General features: G+C 45.2%; 1 protein-coding gene across 1 annotated transcript; it reads right to left on the bottom strand.

The window, feature by feature from the left end:
• Positions 1-5,923: 5,923 nt before the first annotated feature.
• Positions 5,924-15,835, bottom strand: glt8d2 (glycosyltransferase 8 domain containing 2). Its single transcript, XM_040140804.1, has 10 exons — positions 15,794-15,835; positions 15,571-15,614; positions 13,871-13,963; positions 12,945-13,146; positions 12,655-12,772; positions 12,464-12,548; positions 12,145-12,257; positions 11,585-11,751; positions 9,159-9,271; positions 5,924-6,302 (listed from the first exon to the last, which is right to left on the bottom strand). Exons 2-10 carry the CDS (start codon positions 15,587-15,589, stop codon positions 6,124-6,126), a joined length of 1,089 nt encoding a protein of 362 aa, XP_039996738.1. The 5' UTR covers positions 15,590-15,614; positions 15,794-15,835; the 3' UTR covers positions 5,924-6,123.
• Positions 15,836-19,295: the final 3,460 nt, after the last annotated feature.

The following is a 19,295-nucleotide window of genomic DNA, read 5'->3' as shown; positions in this document are numbered from 1 at the left end:
GGAGGAAATAGGGCACATGTTGAGGACACAGAAGCACCTCTGATGCTCTGGTGAGTATTTCCAGCAGCAGGACGGTGTGTGTGTGTGTGTGTTACAGAGTTCAAATAAACTACAGGGTGTGTGTATTCATGGTGATGAAGGAGCATGTCAGCCAGTGCTTATTGATAGTTTTTGGACGACAGTAGAGCTCTATGACCCAGAGGAATGAGGCTATATCAGGCTTTGGATGCACACACAATCAAAAAAAACGACAAAAACTAACAATACTTGTTGGTAGGACACATTCACTGTTGGGTTTTGTGTTTTCAGAGGATTTACTAAATGTGAAAAATACAGAATATTGCCAGACTCATCCTTTTCGTGTGCCTCTGTGTATGTGTGTGCGATGTCTCCAAAATCCAGAGTGGATGTCCTGGCAGAGTGGAGCAAAGTGATCTGTGGAAACCCTGTCAGACAGGCAGTGGTGTCACACAATCTGCAGTCTCCATAACGCAAAGGTAAACGTGACTCCAGGCCATGCTCCACACACACACACACACACACACGCACACACGGCCTCTGCTCCTCCTGGTCTGTCTGCCAGCTGTGATCAGCTTACGTGCAGTCTTACACATAGTCTCCTCACAAGCCACAACCTTGCTCTCCCATTAGTTACTAAGACAGGACCTGGATGACTGGATTCCCTGCTAGTCTCTGTGGTGATGTGTAAAATACAGATGCCATGTTACTGTCATCGGTGCTTTCATTCTCACCGCAGAGGTTCAAAGTTTTCAACGTCTCACCCAGTTGTTGCCCTTCTGTCTCTTTCCTTTGAAAATGTCGTCTCTTTTCTTTACTGCAGACCTTCAGCACCCAGAGCAGAAAGTGCAGGGCTGGTCACCAAACCGTGCGCTCTAGTCAGGGTCTATTCAGCACAGCGTGATGCCGCGGGCGCGGCAGAGCACACTGCTGACTGCACACGGCGGTGAGGCTGGGTGCGCACGATCACATTAAGTCAACCTGTTCATGCAGCCGGCTCCTGAAAAACAACCGGTGGGATGGCTGCAATATGTAGAACACGCGCAATCTGTGTCTCTGAGTCTCTGCTCAACCTCCACGGAAATGACTAATTACAGAGCTAGAGCACTTGATTAATCCCAAAGGGAAATTGCAGCAAATACATCAGCCATGTCACACGAAAGAGTCCAAAAGTATATATATTTAAATGTGTGTACAGTGATAGTACCTGGTATATATAATATACTGTTCAGCAAGGGGCTCTACTGGAATTGCATAGATGAGTTATTAGGGAATAACCGTACACTGAAACAAGATATGCACAGGTGTGACGGGTGTGTAATATATAAGAATGACTGGGAGGGTGCCACAGGGTGCTTTGCTGGGTCCTTTACAATTTACAATCTACAGTGTGATGAGTGGCATTTCCTGTCAGTAACAGTACACGGAGTGTGTCAGGGAAGATTTTGCAAGACCAGAATGAGTGTATGCGAAGCCACAGATGACTAAACTCTAACGGCCGTTAACGGCACGTTGAAAGATCACTTGTTATTTGATGTCCTGCAGACATTACACACTAGAACAACATTACACATTTCGTCTGCTGATCATGCAATACTGCATTCATATGGCTCTTCTCCAACTCAATCAGTGTCTAGATTAAAGGAGTTCAACAATCACATTTTTTTCAGCTGGAGTTTTGCCTGGCAACATCACAGTCTCCAGGAGACTCCAGGAAGTCACTGCATCTGGCCTAGAAACACAACAGGTGCAGATTAAACGAACAACATAAAATGTGTTAAATCGTGAGCTTCAGAGGAGCTGGCAGGTGGATTGTGTCACCTTGGACAGAGCCAGGCTAACTGCTCCCCCGTTTTCAGCCTTTATGCTACTTTATGCTGATCGACGCAAGCTGGCTGCTGGTTGTAGCCTCATACGTATCCTTCAGACGTGAGTATGGTAGCGATCTTCTCATCTAACCCTTGGCAAGAAAACACGTCCGACTGTTGCGTTAGAACCAACTGAACCAGCCTCATTTGATCGTCACGGTGTCCTTGACCAGGGGGCAGTTCAGAGAGCGAGTTTTGAAAACCTGAAATGTCCGGAGCTGGTGGAGTACAGTAAACACGGAGTCAGTGGTATTGATCAGATCCATCAACAGATGCTGTCCGTTTGCACAGTGAGAGGGAAAAAGTAAAAATTTACCCAATATCTTTTTAATGTGTAATCTTGACACCGTCCCGGTGTAGATGTTTAGCTTGGTGTCCCATCAGTTTCCTTCGGGATGCTGCGTAGTTTCCAGGCTCTGGTGTCCTGCCAAGAGGCGTGGAAGGGTCCAACAACTCCACCGGAACCTGACTGGCGTCATGAGGCTGTAAGGAGGCGCACACCTCCACCTCCACCTCCGATGAATGCAGGGGCAGGCTCCCATCAGAATCCAGGAGGGGTAGAAGGGGAGTAACGCTCTCTTTCTCTGCACACACACACACACACACACAGCTAAGTACCTGTGACCGCAACCCTTGGTTACTAGATGATCAATAACATCATTCCTGAAATTCATAAACATAACAAGAGAGATCATCAACTCGCTCAACTAACAGGCAATACACTTTGTGGTTCTGTGCACACGCCCATGAAATTAAGCTTCTTGGATTGGGAGTTGTATTCAGGGACATGAGGTATTGTCTTCTCAGGCCCGAAAGAAAAGCACTGAAATAAACCCTAGGCTGAGATTTAAGACCATAATCTGTGACGTCAGAGAGAAGGAATTTCTTGAACTGACAGAAGGTGAGGGGCGGACTGTACAGACTCCCATTGTGTTGGTCTGAGTCTTGAGGTATTTCGCTTTAAAACTCAACCGAACCGTACTCGACCACAGAATGTCTCCGTACACTGGCGAGAATTTTCTCTCTCGCTCAGTAAGGCACAGGTCAGCCAGAGGAAAAAATCCTGGATTTTCTCCACTGACGATGACGAGTGGGACTCTGACCTTCAAGAGCCCCAGAGCGTATTTGACAATTTACATCGGTCCAGTCATTTCCCCTAAAGTGTTCAGTCAACGGAAAACACGTCCAGTAGTCGTAATAATGGGGCAACTTTATTAAGATTTTGCTTTTATTTTATCTTACAGCAAGAATGCAAACAAACAACAACAAACCGTAGAACACGCAAAGTGAAATGTAACATGGCCTCCGATTCACGAGCCAGTGTCATTCAGTGACGTCAGAGGTTGGACTCCTCCTATGGAGATGTGTCTGCAAAGGTTAAGTGTTGAGCATTTTACACTCGAACTAGACGCTCATAACTCCCAGATGAAAAACCAGCGAAATGCAGAAATCGACAAGTTATGAAACCACTAACAAAATGATCACCACAAATCCCCATCCCCTGAAAACTGGAGAGATACCATCCAATATGGCCAAAAACTACATTATTATTGGGTGAGTTAATAAAACCGGGATGATCAGAATAGTTGGATTTTAATTTTAGCATTTTTTTATTGTGAAAAGCTTGTGAAGGTGTTTTTAGAGGCATACACTGGCCTTTCCCCCTATTGACTCTTTGATTTTATAATTTAACTTCGCGATGTCCCTCGTCAGGACAATTTTGTCTCCAATTGTCCCGAGCCTTCAGCCAATAACTGATCCTCAGCAATTTATAGTAACAATAATAGAACAACATTTCACAGCGACACAAGTCTGAATGATCCACTCAGTGCTGTCCCTTTACTGGGTAATTAACATGTGCTGTGTAGTCGTCCGTACTGTATGTGACTCTTTTTGTGATGTGTTATTAGTCAGAGTGTTTCAATTCTGGCCCACGGGGGGTTCCATACGCACAAGCGTGTTGTACAAATTGAACTACAAGATATAATCTGGAGTTTGTAGTTCTGAATGGGGGAAAGTATGGTCTACAGTTGAATTTAAGAGCAAATTAAACAAAACTCCTTGGGAGGCGAACTGGCTTTGCAGCTCCTGAACCCTCAGGGCCTGCGCCGATGAAACCCCACTGGACCCACTAAGGCGCTTGGCATTTTCTCTGGCGCCCTCCGATGGACCAGGGCCTGCATTGCACTAACCCTTGGAAGATGAATGTGCTTCTCAGTGATTCCGTTGTGCGTTCGAAGAGCCTTACAAATTTATGAATTAGATTTTAACGCTTACCTGGGAACTTTTCTTGAGGCCGATGCTCCTGAAATAACATCTACTGTACCTGAATGTGCAAATGGTTGCTCGGCTCCGGTAAGTAGGGATGAGACAGTTGAGAAAGGATGATCACGAGGATGTGAACGTAATAAGAAGGTCAGTCTGTTCGTTTACGTGACAGCAACTTTTGTTCCACTTAGTCCGGTGTACGTGATGGACAGGGCGGATGATCAGAGGGGCTGAGTTCTCACCGCGATTAGCGGGACGACCAAAGATCAGGGAGAGTTTCTCGGTGGAGGAGCAGCCAGTAAAGGAGGAGATAAGAGCTGCGGCGTCTGCGTCATAAAAACAGGCCAGACCCTCCTCATAATCCACAAACACCCCCACCCTCTGAGGCTGTGACATAAAAGAGAGGCAGCCACTGATTTTCCCTCTCCCGTTAACTGACTCCCAAACCGGTCTTACAGTCCACCCAGTCCTCTCTTTACACTGGCCCTCATAGTAAAATCCTCCTGAGGAGAAACCCTACTTTCCTGAGACAGCCATACGAGGGAAAAAAAAAAAAAAACCTCCCTGGGAGATTCTCCTTTACTTCACCCTAGTTTACTCGTCTCCAGTCATCAGGCGGGATGAGATGGGGATTTGCTGTTTCAGGATCACGAGTCTCATTTGGTGCAAACCGCTGGACTGTCTTCAGTTCAGCCTCAAGCAGCCTCTTCACCTTTTTACCGAGTGCTCTCCTCACACTGGCCTTCGTCCCCTCCTTGGTAGGTGGAGCAGGGTTCAGGGATGGAGAGTTCACGCTGCACAGCTCTACGGTGCATGAGAGCTGCTCCACCTCGGCGCTCGTCTTCATCAGCTCAGAGATTTCCCTCTTCCAGCCCTCTGATGAAAAGTCCGCCTGTTTTTCTGTGGTTCTCTGCTTCTCTTCAGTCATGTCAGTGAGTGTCAGTTGTGTCCACGTGCTCAGAAGGACAACGCTAACAAGCTGGTGTTTCGCAAGTATAATGTGAACCATGTTCACCATTGAGTTTAGCGTGTTAGCATGCTAACATTTGCCAATTAGCAGAACACATGAACTGCAGCTGAGGCTGACTGGAACGTCGTTAGTTTCCCAGGTATTTTTGGACAAGCTGGAGGAAATGTTAAGGGAAGATGAATGATATTAGAATTCGTCCTGAGGGGGACACGGATGCTTGTACGGAACGTCATGACAATCTGTCCAATAGTTGTTGAGACGTTTCACTCAAAACGGCGGCACTAAAAGTCATAAAGATTCATTCTCCTGGCAGCGTGAACGTCCGTGGAAAATGTCTCTGAAACTCTGCGATCCCTTCGGAGACATTTCAGTCTGGACCAAAATGGCAGACTGACAGAGCCGTGCTGAAGAAATGTGAAGGAATGCGGGTTTAAACTTGCCTTACAGTTCAACAGTGCTGGCTCACTGACTGTAGTCTTGATTTTGGACCCTGGCCCAACGAGCTCGTAGTCCATTTCAGTAGTGTATCAGCAATAGATCCTTAGTGGAAAGAGGACTTTCTGTTTGCTTCAAGATTTCAGTGCCACGTTTGAGGGATGAATGTACTAGCAAAGACGAGAAAATGTGAAAAAAATTGGAGTTCTGAGTATTTATGTCAAGTCAGCCAGGAAACACACTTTCTCGAGCTTAGGACATTTTACAAAGACAAAGATCTTGTCACCCATCGCGCTTTCACTTTGAACCCATTCCTAGGATTGACATTCTAACATCTTTACAGGTATCTTTCGCCAAAATACAGAATGCTTCAGACAACAGGTTAGTCACTTTTTATTTTATTTGGAAAGTCACAGAGCGCAGACTCTCCCGACACCGTTTCGTTTTCAAGAAGATTCCTCATCGTCTGTTTCCTATTACCCCTTCGACCACTGTCCAAGTAAGTCCCGAACTTCACACGCTTCACGTCCCCCTGCGGCTCGGACATGGTATGTTCCACACACCTCAGCTGTTGCTGTCAGGTCGTACCAAGGAGAATCTTCCGGAGGGGTCTGGGATGAACCACTTCTCCCACAGATCCAAGTGCACGGCGGGATATTTCCATGGTTTGAATGGGCCGTTCCAGTGCAGCAGATGTGCCTCCTGGAGGTAGCTCTCTGAGTAGTGGGCATCTGGACTCCAGCCTGCACAAACAGGAAAGCTCCTTGAAATGGACCCGAGGGTGGCGCCACAATATTATAGGTTCTCTACATCTCCTGGATATGTAGCATTACCGTAAAATGCATTACTTTAAATTAGCTGCTTCTCTACTGTAATACTATGTCACTTACTATTTTAGTTCATCTTGTCTACAATGTGCACTTTTCAGTTTCCCGCTACAACTGGTGCGGTGTGAGTAGCACAGGCCTGCTCTGCTGGGCCCCTGCAGACCGGACTGGAGGGGTCGGAAATCACGAATCACCTCGTTCAGTTCCGTGCAAAGATTCCCAGTCGCTAACTGTGTAGTCGGTTCACCTTTTCTCCAAAGCTAAACGGCTGCATCACTTCAAAGGCTCTTCAGCATGTATGTCTGCGAGGTCAGGGTGTTTCTGAGGACCACGCGAAGGCAGCTGGACCTGCTCGGGGTTGGTGAAGACGTTTCACCTTCCTCAGAAGCCTTTTCGTCAGGAGCCTCGAGCAAGTCCAGTCGCCTTCGCGTGGCCCTCAGAAGCTTCAGTGCGTAGACGAGTAGATGATTGGTCAGCATTCGTGCAGCCCTGACGTCCGGTGCTGATTCTGACTGTCCTCGGTTCATTCAGTTGCTGTCCCAGCTGATACAGTTCGTTCAGTTCAGCACAAAACGAGCCGATACAAGCACAGCACACAAGTTTAATGGCTCAGCAGGACAGTTTGTACTGAGTTATCAGATTATGATTGTCTCTGCGGTTTTCACTGTCTTAATGTGCTTTTAACGAGGGAGTCGAGTGCGCCGAATCACAGCTGAGTGGACAGCGGCGCTGTCAGTCACCAGCGAGGGGAGCGCTCCACTGCCAAAAGCTGCTGATTCAGCAGAGTCAATTAACTGTGATGATGTCTTCCAATGCTTGGTTGATAAAGGTTCGTATGGAGGACTTGAAATGCCTAAATGAAAACAAATCAAACTCAGAAATGAAGTGAAATACGACACACGCTGTTATTTCTGCTGGCGGTGTCTTACTTAAATGAAAAACACGTGTTAAATGACAATTATTTCGCCTTTTGTCTTTAATAACTGAGTTAATTGTTGTTCATTGTGACATTAATTTTTTTTTATGCCACATTAAAATCACATCACAACACAAAAAACAGTTTCCAGTGGTGTATGACATTTCACTGTGGCACAGCAAAGTTCAGCGTAGACCTGCCAAAATGCGTTTTTTATGTCTGCAGTTTTAGCCGATGGGCTGCGCTGCAGGAGGTTGTACAGACGCCTAGAGGGATCTTCTTGGTCGAGTTCTCCCTTAGGGTTGACAGCTGAGCTGATTAGTGCTAGCTGCTAGCGTTAGCCTACAGTAAACAGCTGGTTTACCGGAGGGGGCTACGAAAATCACACATTCATCAGTCAGATGTCATCCTTACTGCACTCATCCAAACCAGGACAAACACGAGACCTCTTAATACTGTCAATAACTGGTAAAATTCAAACATTATACTGTATGTATTTGAACCGCTGGACCCTGGCATCCAGGCCGAGGATCAACTTTGTCACTTTAGCGTTTCCATCATCCAGATTTTGGGTCCCGTTGACTGAAACAATATATGGCATGAGAATTATATTTTATATTTTGTAAATGAATTTACATCGTTCATGTAGACAGGGTTGGGCTACCCTAGGAAACGTCCAATCCAACAAAGCTGCTGAGTGAGTACACTTTGTATTGACATCGGACAAGACCATGATCCATTTCTCCACTGTCCATCTGTACGCTCTGTATGTTGTAACCAGGGCATCACTAAACACAGCTCACTTGAAAGGATTATGTGGACATTTTGATCCTTCTTTTGCCCTCAAAAACTAACTACTATTGGAAAGTTGGTTAGAAAAGTAACCACTAACTCATTACAGTCAATTCTAGCTATCTACCTTGTGGACATCACTAGCTTATCCTCCTCCATTAACACAGCTGTTTACTGTAAGCTAATGCCACCCAGCCAGCACTAATTAGCTTAGCTGTCAACACTTACCGAGAACGCGGCCAAGAAGACCCCTGTAAGCGTCTGTCCTGCAGCACGGCCCGTCAGCTAAAACCGCAGACAGCCGTCGGCAGCATCTGTCCGGCCGGCTGGCCAACAGGAAGCTGTTTTAATGTGAAAGGCCGACCGTCGTGGCCCCTCCTGTGGCCCCGCCCCCAACAAGGTGATTGGACAGTCGCTTGTTTTTTTCGTTTTGGCACGAAGGGGCCATCTCCATCTCAAGACAGAAAAACTTCTCTTGCACCTCCGCATGAGAAGTGAGTTTTATAAAAGTTTGTATGTAGTTTAGGCAGGACTGTGCTGCCCTCTGCTGGACAACACTGTAAAGTAACACACTGCGCTGTGTCTTGATTCTAATGTGGCACGGAGAATTCATGTCACAACGAACAACAAAAAGACAAAAGGCCCAATAATTCTCATTTAACACGTGCCTTTAATTCAATCACAACACAGTGAATGCATAAATAAAAAGCAAATACAAATGACAGTGTGTGTTGTATTTCACTTCACTTGTTTTCATTAAGGCGTTTTAAATCTTCCATAGCTTTGATCGTACATGCACAGAGCACCCCGTCTGCTGAATCCTGTCCCTGAGCTGGGCTGATCTGAGATAAGCGCCATTAAAATACCTGAATAACGTTGTGTTCAGTTGGGAGTAATCTGTTGAGCTCACCAGGTTGACTCGGTGACTTCGCTGATGGTAGCAGATTGTAGCTTCATAAGAATCCAGTAGTTAGCTGAGTTATTACTCTTTTCTGGAGCAACTGTGTGGAATTGTTTGTCTTAATTGAAATTCGTCTGTGTGTGAAGTGGAGAGAGGGTCTTACCCAGGTGCCTGACATGCCACAGTGGGTCCAGTGTCGTGTATTTGTCGTGAAACACGATGAGCATGGGTGGAGTTGCCACACCTCCTGCCATGGCACTGCTGTATATGTTCTGCCTGGTGGAGAGAAAGGGAAGAGGTTCTGATCAGACGTGTACTGTATATGACAGCCTTCATACATGTGATAATAATGATAATAATAATAATAATGATAATAATAATGATAATGATGATAATTATGATACAAGCTGCTTTACCTTGTCTTCAACAGGATCACAACATTTAGAACCAAAAAATTGGGGAGTAAAATTAGACATTCAAAATAAAACAAAATAAAACTGAGTAAGATAAAAACAATAAGAACAAGAGGAGCAGACAAGACTATAAACCAATGAACCGAAGGCCTTAGCTTTGAGAAGTGGTTTAAAAGATTGTCCCTGAGTCTCAGGTCTTCGGACGGGGATTTCCAAAGCCTGGGGGGTCTTGACTGCAAAAGCCAGGTCTGCTTTGGTCTAGAGCTGGGATCTGAGGCTGCGCTCTGGCGTGTGGGGGAGCTGTAACTCAGCAATTTAACTGGGAGCTAAACCACCGAGTGCTTCAAGGGATCGGTGGAATCTTAAGCTCAGTCCTGAAGCTGGCTGGTGATCAGTGAAGAGCGGCTGAAACAGGGCCAATACAATCCTGTCTTCTCCTGTTTGTTCACAGCCGAGCAGCTGCGTTTTGTACAAGCCGAAGGTGTGAGATCATTCTTTCGGATCAACCCTGAACACGCCGACTTACAATAACCCGACCGAGATGAAATAAAAGCATGTACGACCTTTCCAGGACGAGGTTGAGAGAGAAAAGACCCGATCTTTTAGATGCTCCTCAGGCGACAAAAACATGACTGAATTACATTTGTAGAAAGGATTTTTTTGTAAAGTCTGTGTGTGTTTCTGATTTTATTTTATTTAGCTGGAGAACTTTATGGGACGTCCAGCATTTTATTTCAGACAAGATCCTGAATTCTGAGAGGTGGCCTCTTCACTGGTCTTTAATGGGACATAACAATGGCCCCGAATATTACGTGTGAAAACATTCGGTAAAAATGGCCCAAAATCAAGAGTGTCGAGGGCCAGGCTTAATGAGAAGTGGGTGGACTGCTGCGTGCTTAAGACAGGGGGCGAACACAACCAGCAGACAGAGAGCTATTTACGTAAGATGGATAAAACTGCGGGACGGACAATGATAAAAAACCTGTAGAAATCTGGCAGGCGTAACATCTAGAGGACTGGACGAAGGCTTGAGTTTGACCACTGTGTTCTTTAAAGTGCACAAGGAAAGGGCCTCAAAACGACTGAGCGAGGCAGAGGCGTGGTAGTGTTCAGAGGCACCGCAGGTGACATGGCTGACCTGGAGTCAGATTTCTTTCAGGACAGGATTTGCTCACGGACAATAGGGGAAGCTTTAGTTTGTTGACTGGAAGGAGGATAAATGGCTCTGAAAAAGCTGTCAGGCTGGCAGCTTGGTTGGTACCGTGACGCTGGACCTGGCAGCTCTCGCTGCTCTATGAAACGTGGACATCAGTTCTATCAGAATTTCATGCGACGCCACCATTCTGTCCCTTTTTCCATTTACGCTCTGCTTGACTGCATTCCCTCTCTATTTCTCTGGCGTAGTTATTTAGCCAAGGTTTGCTACGACTTCTGTAGGTGCTGTTGAATCGAGAATAATTTGACATGTATTGTTGAAGGTATTTAGTAGCTCAGCTGTAGTCGTATTCGGCTTTTGGATTTTAGGAAACATGAGTGGAAACTGCGGGAGCGGGAGACTTGAAAAATACTAACTTTGTGGTCAGAAACACATAAGCTTTCCTCACTGTACTGTTAGTAATGTAATATCACGGAAAACAACATTAAATTAAATAAAAAGAAAGAATGAACTGGTACATTTTAAAAAACTACATTTAAAACGGTGCTAACTAAAGGCTAGATTGGAACGGAGAAAATGACAGCAGCACAAAGAACATGAAGGCAAATGGACATCCACAAAATCTGCAGTACGGGCCGCTCCTAATATCACGCGTCATGTTTCTGCACATCTGTACTGTTCGTCACACTTGATCTCTGGGATGAAAATGTCCTCTCGTTATCTAAGCTTGGAGTCTGGGAACTTTGCATGATCGAGCCGGACACCCAGATGAAGGAAGGTATTCTTATCGTCACAGATGATCGTCACCGACGCTATATTGATTCCCTGCTGATCCTACACTGGCAACGAGCGGTTCTTATTTTAAAACATTCTCCTGTTGGGGTCTGGAAATTGTTCTTCTACTTTGTTCATATGAGGAAGAGTTAAACTCCTGTAAGATTTCTTTGGCCACATAAATCCCTGTGGTGTTGTTGTAGTTATCCAGCTACTGAGGATTTAATTTTTCCCTCCAGATCTTACCTGAAATTCTTTTCCATCCATTTCTCCAGCTGCTTGGTGATCTTTTGTTTCTTCCACTCGCCGACATCTGCCACAAACACTCCAGGATTGAAGGAGCAGTCACTGGGGCTAATGCCCAGGTCTTTAACTTCCTGTTTCCTGTAGTCCAGGAAGCCCATGTAGGTTGTCTAGGGGACGAGCTCAGAGGAGAGGACACCGTAGTTTTAGTTATATAAGGTGACCAACAGGGGTCAACTGAGAAAGCTGGCTCTTGAGGAACATCACATTCGGCATCGATTCCTCTAACAGTCCAAAATGAAGACCCTGATGTTAATTATACATTTTCCAATGAATGTGCTTCAAAGTCTGCTTAAACACGTTCACGTGTACTGCACGTGTCTATACACTGTTACTAGCTAAATGCAACGAGCAAACCTATTCACATTCAGGTTATTGCAGAGGCTCCGTTGCGGTGTTTCCTCCCGGTTTGATTTTCCGGTTCCACCGAGGCCCGTTGCATTGGCCTCTCACACTGGCCGTTTAACACACAGAGCCATAAGACTAAAGAAACAAGAATCCACCTGCATGCCGATGCTGCGCACCATCTCATGCGTGGAGGGCAGGTCGCAGTCGGTGGCGAAGGCAGCAGCATGGCCTGGCTTCAGTTTGATAGTAAACAGGTCCTTGATGTCTCCTTGAAAGCATGAAGAACATTCGGGCGGTAAAGTATGTGCACGTACTCTCTACCTGCCACAACACTATTCTCTAACATGGAAGTGAACAATCCTACCAGACACAAATTATTATCCCAAACACAGTATTTGTATATGTCTTAAAACACGCCTGGAGGGGGTGATTAACTTTACTGGATTCCCTTCAGCCGTGATTACACATACGTACCCTGCACAATGACATCGTCATCTAAGTATATCACCCTCCTATGGTTGATGTCAAGCAGAGGCAAGTAAAAGCGCACAAAGTTGAGCTGCAAAAGAAAAGCAAAGTTATTTCACCTATTTCGAACTGTCGCTCTACTTTTAGAGCTTCATCTGGGCATGGATAATGTTTTACTTCATGATGGTTGAACTCACTGGATGTAACAGATCAGGTCGAGAGGAATCCGGCTTCACTTTTCCTCGTAGAACCATGGGGTTGAATTCCAGTATCTTATACTTGATGCCTTTCAGTCTAGTCCTCTCAATGTACTCCCTGGGAAGAGGCAAGGAAAGTTAGATTAGGTAAACAAACGTCAAGGTCACCACGATAAGCAATAATACTGGGAACAATTAGAGATGACCAGTACCTTCACTTGTAATATGAAATCATTGTTTGTTGCACCTTTAAAGACTGATGTGGTTTACAGTAGAAATAAGTGGCAAACCTTGTCAGTTTCACTGCATCACGAAAAGTAACGATATAGAAGAAAACGCTGGCATCTGTGTTGCTGTAGATGCTGTTGATAGTGGCCATGGTTCCACCCATACGGTCCTCTGACGCACAGATGATGACGGGGATGACATTATCTGCCTCCGTCACTCTCGCTGCAGGAACTCGAGCTGCGCCTCTAGGGCTCTTCCGGTGATCTGAGAGGAATTGGGGGGGGGTACAAGATGATATTGTTTTTTATCATTTTGGATCCTTTTTTTCAGAGAAGAATGGTGTGACGTATACAATTGACCACACTATCCTATAAAGTCTTATACAAAACTTGGTCCGGTTGTTTTTCGGTGGGACCGCGACAGCGAGGCTGGCCCTAGAGACCTGAATGTCCATGACTGACTGAGTGATGAAGTTACACCATTGCTCTACCGGCCCAGTGTTGGAGTTTCCCAGTTTCTAAGTTTCTAATACGTCATCAGGGGCTACACAGCTAGTGTTGCAAACTTGGAGCCTTTGTCTCTAGATTTACCGACCTTTCGTGCCCCTTTAGTGAGTTTTCTTCACAAAAGCACCTAGCGACAAATCCAGCGACTTTCTGGACAAACCTTAGCTACTTTCAGCAGAAGAGAGTCGCCAGTGTCGCCTCGCGAGCACGAGGTCGGGCTTTCCCCCCGTAGGCAACACCTCTCTGTGTGTCTCATTCAACTGACCTCACGGCAGCTGACACAGACGCGAATGAGCTTCCGACTTTCTCTCTGACTGATCATTTTACAGGTAAATGCAGCTAAAATCAGCACAGCCGTCGTCTTAAACCTACGTGTCTGGTGATTCTGATAGCTTTCACAACTTTCAACAACTGTCCACTAATCGCAGAAAAAGACCAAATATGAAAAATAAAAGATGTGAATAAAACCTGTGTGGGTGTACCTGAGAGTTTGGGCCGAGTGGAGGCTCTGAGCAGTGTGTTGTGCAGGAGCAGAAACAACATCAGCACCAGCAGCACCATGAGGACATGATTAACTGAAACACAGGGAGAGGCAGGAGTCAGTCCTTCGGTGTCTGGACATGCACGTAAAGTAGCTTATATCCAACCAGATCTCAGCATGTAGTGAGCGAATTCACGAGTCTATTTTCCAAGTTTTTCAAAAAATTAACATCAGTGGGGCAGCATATGACGACTTTTCTCATTAATCTAGTGGTCCGTTCAATCCAGGAAATGCCAAATAGTACTGAAAAATGTTCATCGCGAGGTTACAAAGCCGGAGGCCACATGCTCATATTACTTGTTGGTCCAGAACCGAGTGGAATTCATTTTACAATACTCTCCTTCAGAGAAAGGCGGCAAATGCTCACATTCAAGAAGCTGAAACCAGAGACTGCTTCAGGTGTTTGGCTAAACGACTTAAAGGAATAGCTTGACATTTCGGGAAAAACATTTTTTTGCTTTCTTGCTGAGAAGCTTGATACCAGAGCAGGGGGTGATTAGCTTAGCGTAGCGTAGCGTAAAGATTTGAGGCAGGGCTAGCTTGGCTCTGTCCAAATTTTAAAAATACACCTACTAGCACCCCTAATCCTAACTAGTTAACACGCTGTATTTCAACCAAACTGCTGCTTTTACGTTTGAGTTCAGATTAAACAATGAAGTGAGCTTCAGACGTGTTGGTAGCTTTATTTGTCAGTCTTTGTGCTAAGCTACGCTCACTACCTCCTGGCTCTAGCTCCACACTTAGAAAAAACAGACATTCTCAAACTCACAGCAAGAAAAACACTGAAAATATTCCTTGAAACAGTTCAGTCAAAACGGTTGCTGATTAAGTTTCTGTCGATCGACGACGTTTTAGTTATTTTATCACCGAACATCGGCATAAAAAGCTGCGTCAAGCTGGTCGATGTGTTGCTTTGAAGAGATGAACGCTGTGCTTCATCTCCGGTGTCTTACTCTCAGCGTGGAGTGTTTCCACCAGCTGCCGACTGGCAGACCAGAGAGAAAGGAGGATCAAACACCCACCTGAAACCAGTTACAAGCCACTCTTTATCCAGCTGCCATAACTAATCGTGGACGACATTCTGCCTGCGCAGCAGTTTTACGCTGAAACATTTTAGACGTCCTGACCCGAATCAAGGACCGCACAGACATACTTTTTGAGACGTTTTAGAATCATTCTCAGCTCAACGAAGATCCATTTTTAGGTTGTTTATGATTTTTATAAACAGAACTTTCTGTTCCGTTGTTCCATTATCACACATTTAAAAAACATTTTTTTTTTTCATGAACTGTATCTGCTCGCCGCCTGTCATCTGGTTACCTCATCACACCCTCCCCCAGCACACACATAAACATTTGGTGCACACGTATGCAAGCTGAACGCGTTCCTGGCACCATCCCTCCAGAGAGACTAGGATGTCCTTCACCAGCAACCGCTTCACAACTTAACCTCATTTCTCACGCCGCAGTCGATATGAGTGTGAAACCACAAGCAAACAATGGAGCCTGTCGGTGTTACTGCACATCTACAGGAACAGGAGACAGACCTGAACCCTTCTTCTTTTGTTTTTTTTCTCACGGAAACACCTGAGACCATAAATCAGTCATATCACATTCGTGTCACTCATCATTTCACACTTACTTTTTCTCAGGAGAGCCATATTTCAAGTTTGTTTCCAGGGACATCTGCAAACAAACACACACACACACACACATACAAAGAAAGAGACAAAACAGAGCGCCATTAGGTCAAGGGAAGTAAACTTTTAGAGAAACAAAAGATGAAAAGATATTTCTTGGTGTTAAGAACAATGTACTGTATGGTGGGATGAAGGATGCGGCCGATCCAGCGGTGGAGTATTAACCTGCCAACGCAGCTGAAAGGGACTTAAAACAGGTCTGTGATATTCATAAAGATGACAGGATGAAGTGTGTGACTGGTAAGACACAGACGTCAAGTAATGTCCTCCTACGTACGGCAACCTGTAAAAGAGCAGCTCTCAGGAGATCACATGATCGATCACGCGTATGCTACGCCTTGGAACAGCCAATCAGAGCTATAGATTGACCCTACAGCTGCCATCTTTTAATGCAATCCAGTTTATTCAGTGGGATGTTTCCCTGCAAGACCATATATATTTATAATTTTTTTAGGTTTTCAAATTCTTTAAATCTCCAGCAATAATTAACATGGGAAATTAGGAACAATTCCATATATTTATAATGTATAAATCTATATTTAGGGATGAAACAAAAGTAAATTGTCTGAAATGGAAACTAAATTCGGCTGCAAGACGATTAAACTGTTGGTAGATAAGATATGTCAGAGAAATCATAGAATAAGGAAAAATGTATAATAATAATATTAATGATGATAATTATCATTAGTATCAGTATTATCAGACTGAAAACAGAGGTGTGCTTGTCCTAAATTTTACTCTTAGCAGTTACCTGATAAATAAAGGCCCTGGTTTCTCAGAACACATCTAACTGATTCACTAGCAATTGAACCAGGTTTTTATTTTATTTTTATATTGTTAACCTCATATTTTTTAACATCTTTTCTATGTAAACTTTCTATAATATCAAAAGACGGAGTAACTACAGGAACCAATGGGCTGGAGGCTGAGAACCACAGACAGAGCAGGAAAGTCAGACAGTCTTGAGAGACGGACTAACACACTGTCGGCTTTTCTATTTTTCTTGGATTTCTTGACACATGAAATACAGAATAGCTCTCGGACCATTCTTCTAAAGGACACAGTGTCGTGGTTTGTACGGAGCCCCTCGGGGGGGGCAGAATCTGTGGGAGCGGACTAATAAACCGTGTGCACGGTTTATTAATCCGTGAGCATGGAGTGGCAAAGGAATCACTGCTCGGTGAGTGTATATTGAGGAGGGGTTGGTTGGGATGCCCCGAAATCAGTGCTCACGCTGAAAGAAATCGGCTGGGGTGGAAATACATTTAGCGAGACCTACTTCCACATGGACTGATGACTGTGACTGTGGCAAGCGGCCAGTGTGACCTGACCTGCGGTAAACTCGCTGAGGCCCAAAGCCAGAGACACTGGGCAACACATGCAGCTGCGTTCTGGCCAGAACCGTCCATCACTTCCTTCCTTCCTGATGCCAGGGCTTTATCAAGGAATCCACTGTATGTCCCTGCCAGCTTTTTGGACTTTTGTATGAGCGCATCAATAGAAATGCTCACGCAATGAAACGACAAAACGCACGTCCCAGCCGTCTGAGCCTCTAAACAAGCTCCTCTGATCTCTCCCCATCTCCGTCGCCCCATCGTGATCAACATTCATTCAATCGGATCAATAAGTACCGGTGGTTTTGGGTCACCTGGTCATTTGCGCGTTCGGGGCGAAGTGGCTGAAACCCTGGCGGGAGACTGTCGGCTTTCCCGTTTCAGCACTTGCTCTGGAACCCGCAGAGCCGAACTGAGCTGCAACACTTTGGCTTGTTTGTCCCTGTTTAGGGCAGCCCAACACATCTGGAGCTGATCAGCTTCAGATCCACTCCCTCCAGAAGGCAGAACTGCCTTCACGGTCTCTGGTCTGCATTCGAACCATCTGCAATCCAGTCGCGCCAATTGATGATGTATGTATCCTACGTGTCCGCCGATCTCAGCGCATTTACAGTCACCTTGTCAGTCTTTTGCAGATTTCTGCCCCTACATATGAAGTCTCACATTATTCTATGAGGTGTATTCTCTTGTCATATAAATGAAACCAGCATAGCCAGTTCTCCCTGTGTTTTCCATTGCTTTGCTTAAAGGGCGTAATCCAGGCATCCTCCAGGAGTAAGGCTACATGACTCATTTCTGATGATGTAGCCACTAGTAGCGTAGTGGTGATTATGGGTAGGGCTGGAATCGGTCTCCAGGAAATGAACTGAAGTCAATGTAATGTCCTCTGAAGTGATGGAAACACGACTCTGGGTGTGTGTGTGTGTGTGTGTGTGTGTGAGTGTGTGTGTGTGTGTGTGTGTGTGCGAGTGAGTGTGGGGGATGGGGGTTCAAACCAAACCAAATAAGTCCTCACACTGCAAAAACTAGTAGTTAACTTTTTCAAAACAGAAATTCCCTCTAATTTCTCTTTTTGTTAATTAAAAAAAAAATTCTTTTAGGAAAAAGAGACAAGCTTGAGAAGAAAAGCTCCAAAGGATTGAAACAAGCTAAAGGGAGCCAGCTCACCCCCAAGGTTACAAAACCTGGCACTTCTCCCCAGAACAGTGTGAAACTGTGTTATTCATCATGGATTTGTAGAGTTGCCCCTTGTTTTTAAAGTTAAAACGCAAACAGACCAACTTTTAAAGGTGTTTTTTTTTTTCCTCAGTGTAGCAGGACAAGAAGTTCTCTTGTTTAACAGGACAACGGGGCTGCGTTAAAACCGCACAAGATAAGACACACATCTCACACAAGATAAGACATCTCACAGCAGGCAGGGCACACGGAGCTGCACAGAGATCCATTATGTCAGTGAATGTGCGTCGTGGGAGCCAGAGATGAGGTCAGAAGAAGATGCGTGCCTGTCCTGCAGCACCGTTTTAAAAGAAATGCACTCACCAGAAAAAGAGGGTGGTGGTCGCTCTCATTCCCGGTCTTCATGGTCCATGTTGTAAAGTCTCTGAGGACCGGGACTCCCCCTCACCGCCAGCCCCACTTTTCTTCTCTCCCACCTTTTTTTTTTTTTTCTTTTTTCCTCCGTCTTCCCTCCAGATGTGACTCATCCCGTTCAACCGGCGCTGACACTCGGCCAGGAACCGGATCAGCTCGCCCCGTTTCACGGACGCATAGCAGGGACACCGAGAGATTGATTCCTGCCGTGAAAACAGATCCGATCCCGGTTTGTTACTTCAGCCACAATGTGAAGGAAAAAAAAAAAAAAAAACCCAATCAGTGGTGATCATCATTGAAGATGACACTGAAGCCCCAACAGCGGTCCATCTTATAAACCGGTAGCTTATTGATTACGCTGAGCACGGTAAATTACTACTTTGTCCACATCCTTTGACAAATACCCGATCAGAAGAGTTCTGGAGCTTTTTAACGAGCCAAATCCCACTTCGTCACAAAAACCACATTTCCCACAATGCCAAGGGGCTTCGCTCTGCCGCACAGGACAACCAAAGTTTATCCCTTGCTCAAGTTTGTCTCGTCACACTTTTTGGATGCGGTCACTTTAGTTTCTGATCTTGATCCAGAAGCTCACACATTAATCGTTAATTCATCGTTAATACATTTCTTATCATTTATCAAATCAGCAACTTGCATTCCTTTATTACTGCTTGACCTGAGTAGTTTATTACTTTGTTTTGAAATTCGCTTTATCTATATATCAAACCTTATTATCATATGAT

Source organism: Xiphias gladius, chromosome 2, assembly GCF_016859285.1.
Source record: "Xiphias gladius isolate SHS-SW01 ecotype Sanya breed wild chromosome 2, ASM1685928v1, whole genome shotgun sequence".
NCBI classification, from domain to species: domain Eukaryota; kingdom Metazoa; phylum Chordata; class Actinopteri; order Istiophoriformes; family Xiphiidae; genus Xiphias; species Xiphias gladius.
The sequence above is the reverse complement of the archived record's forward strand: the minus strand, read 5'-3'. Positions and strand labels throughout refer to the sequence as shown.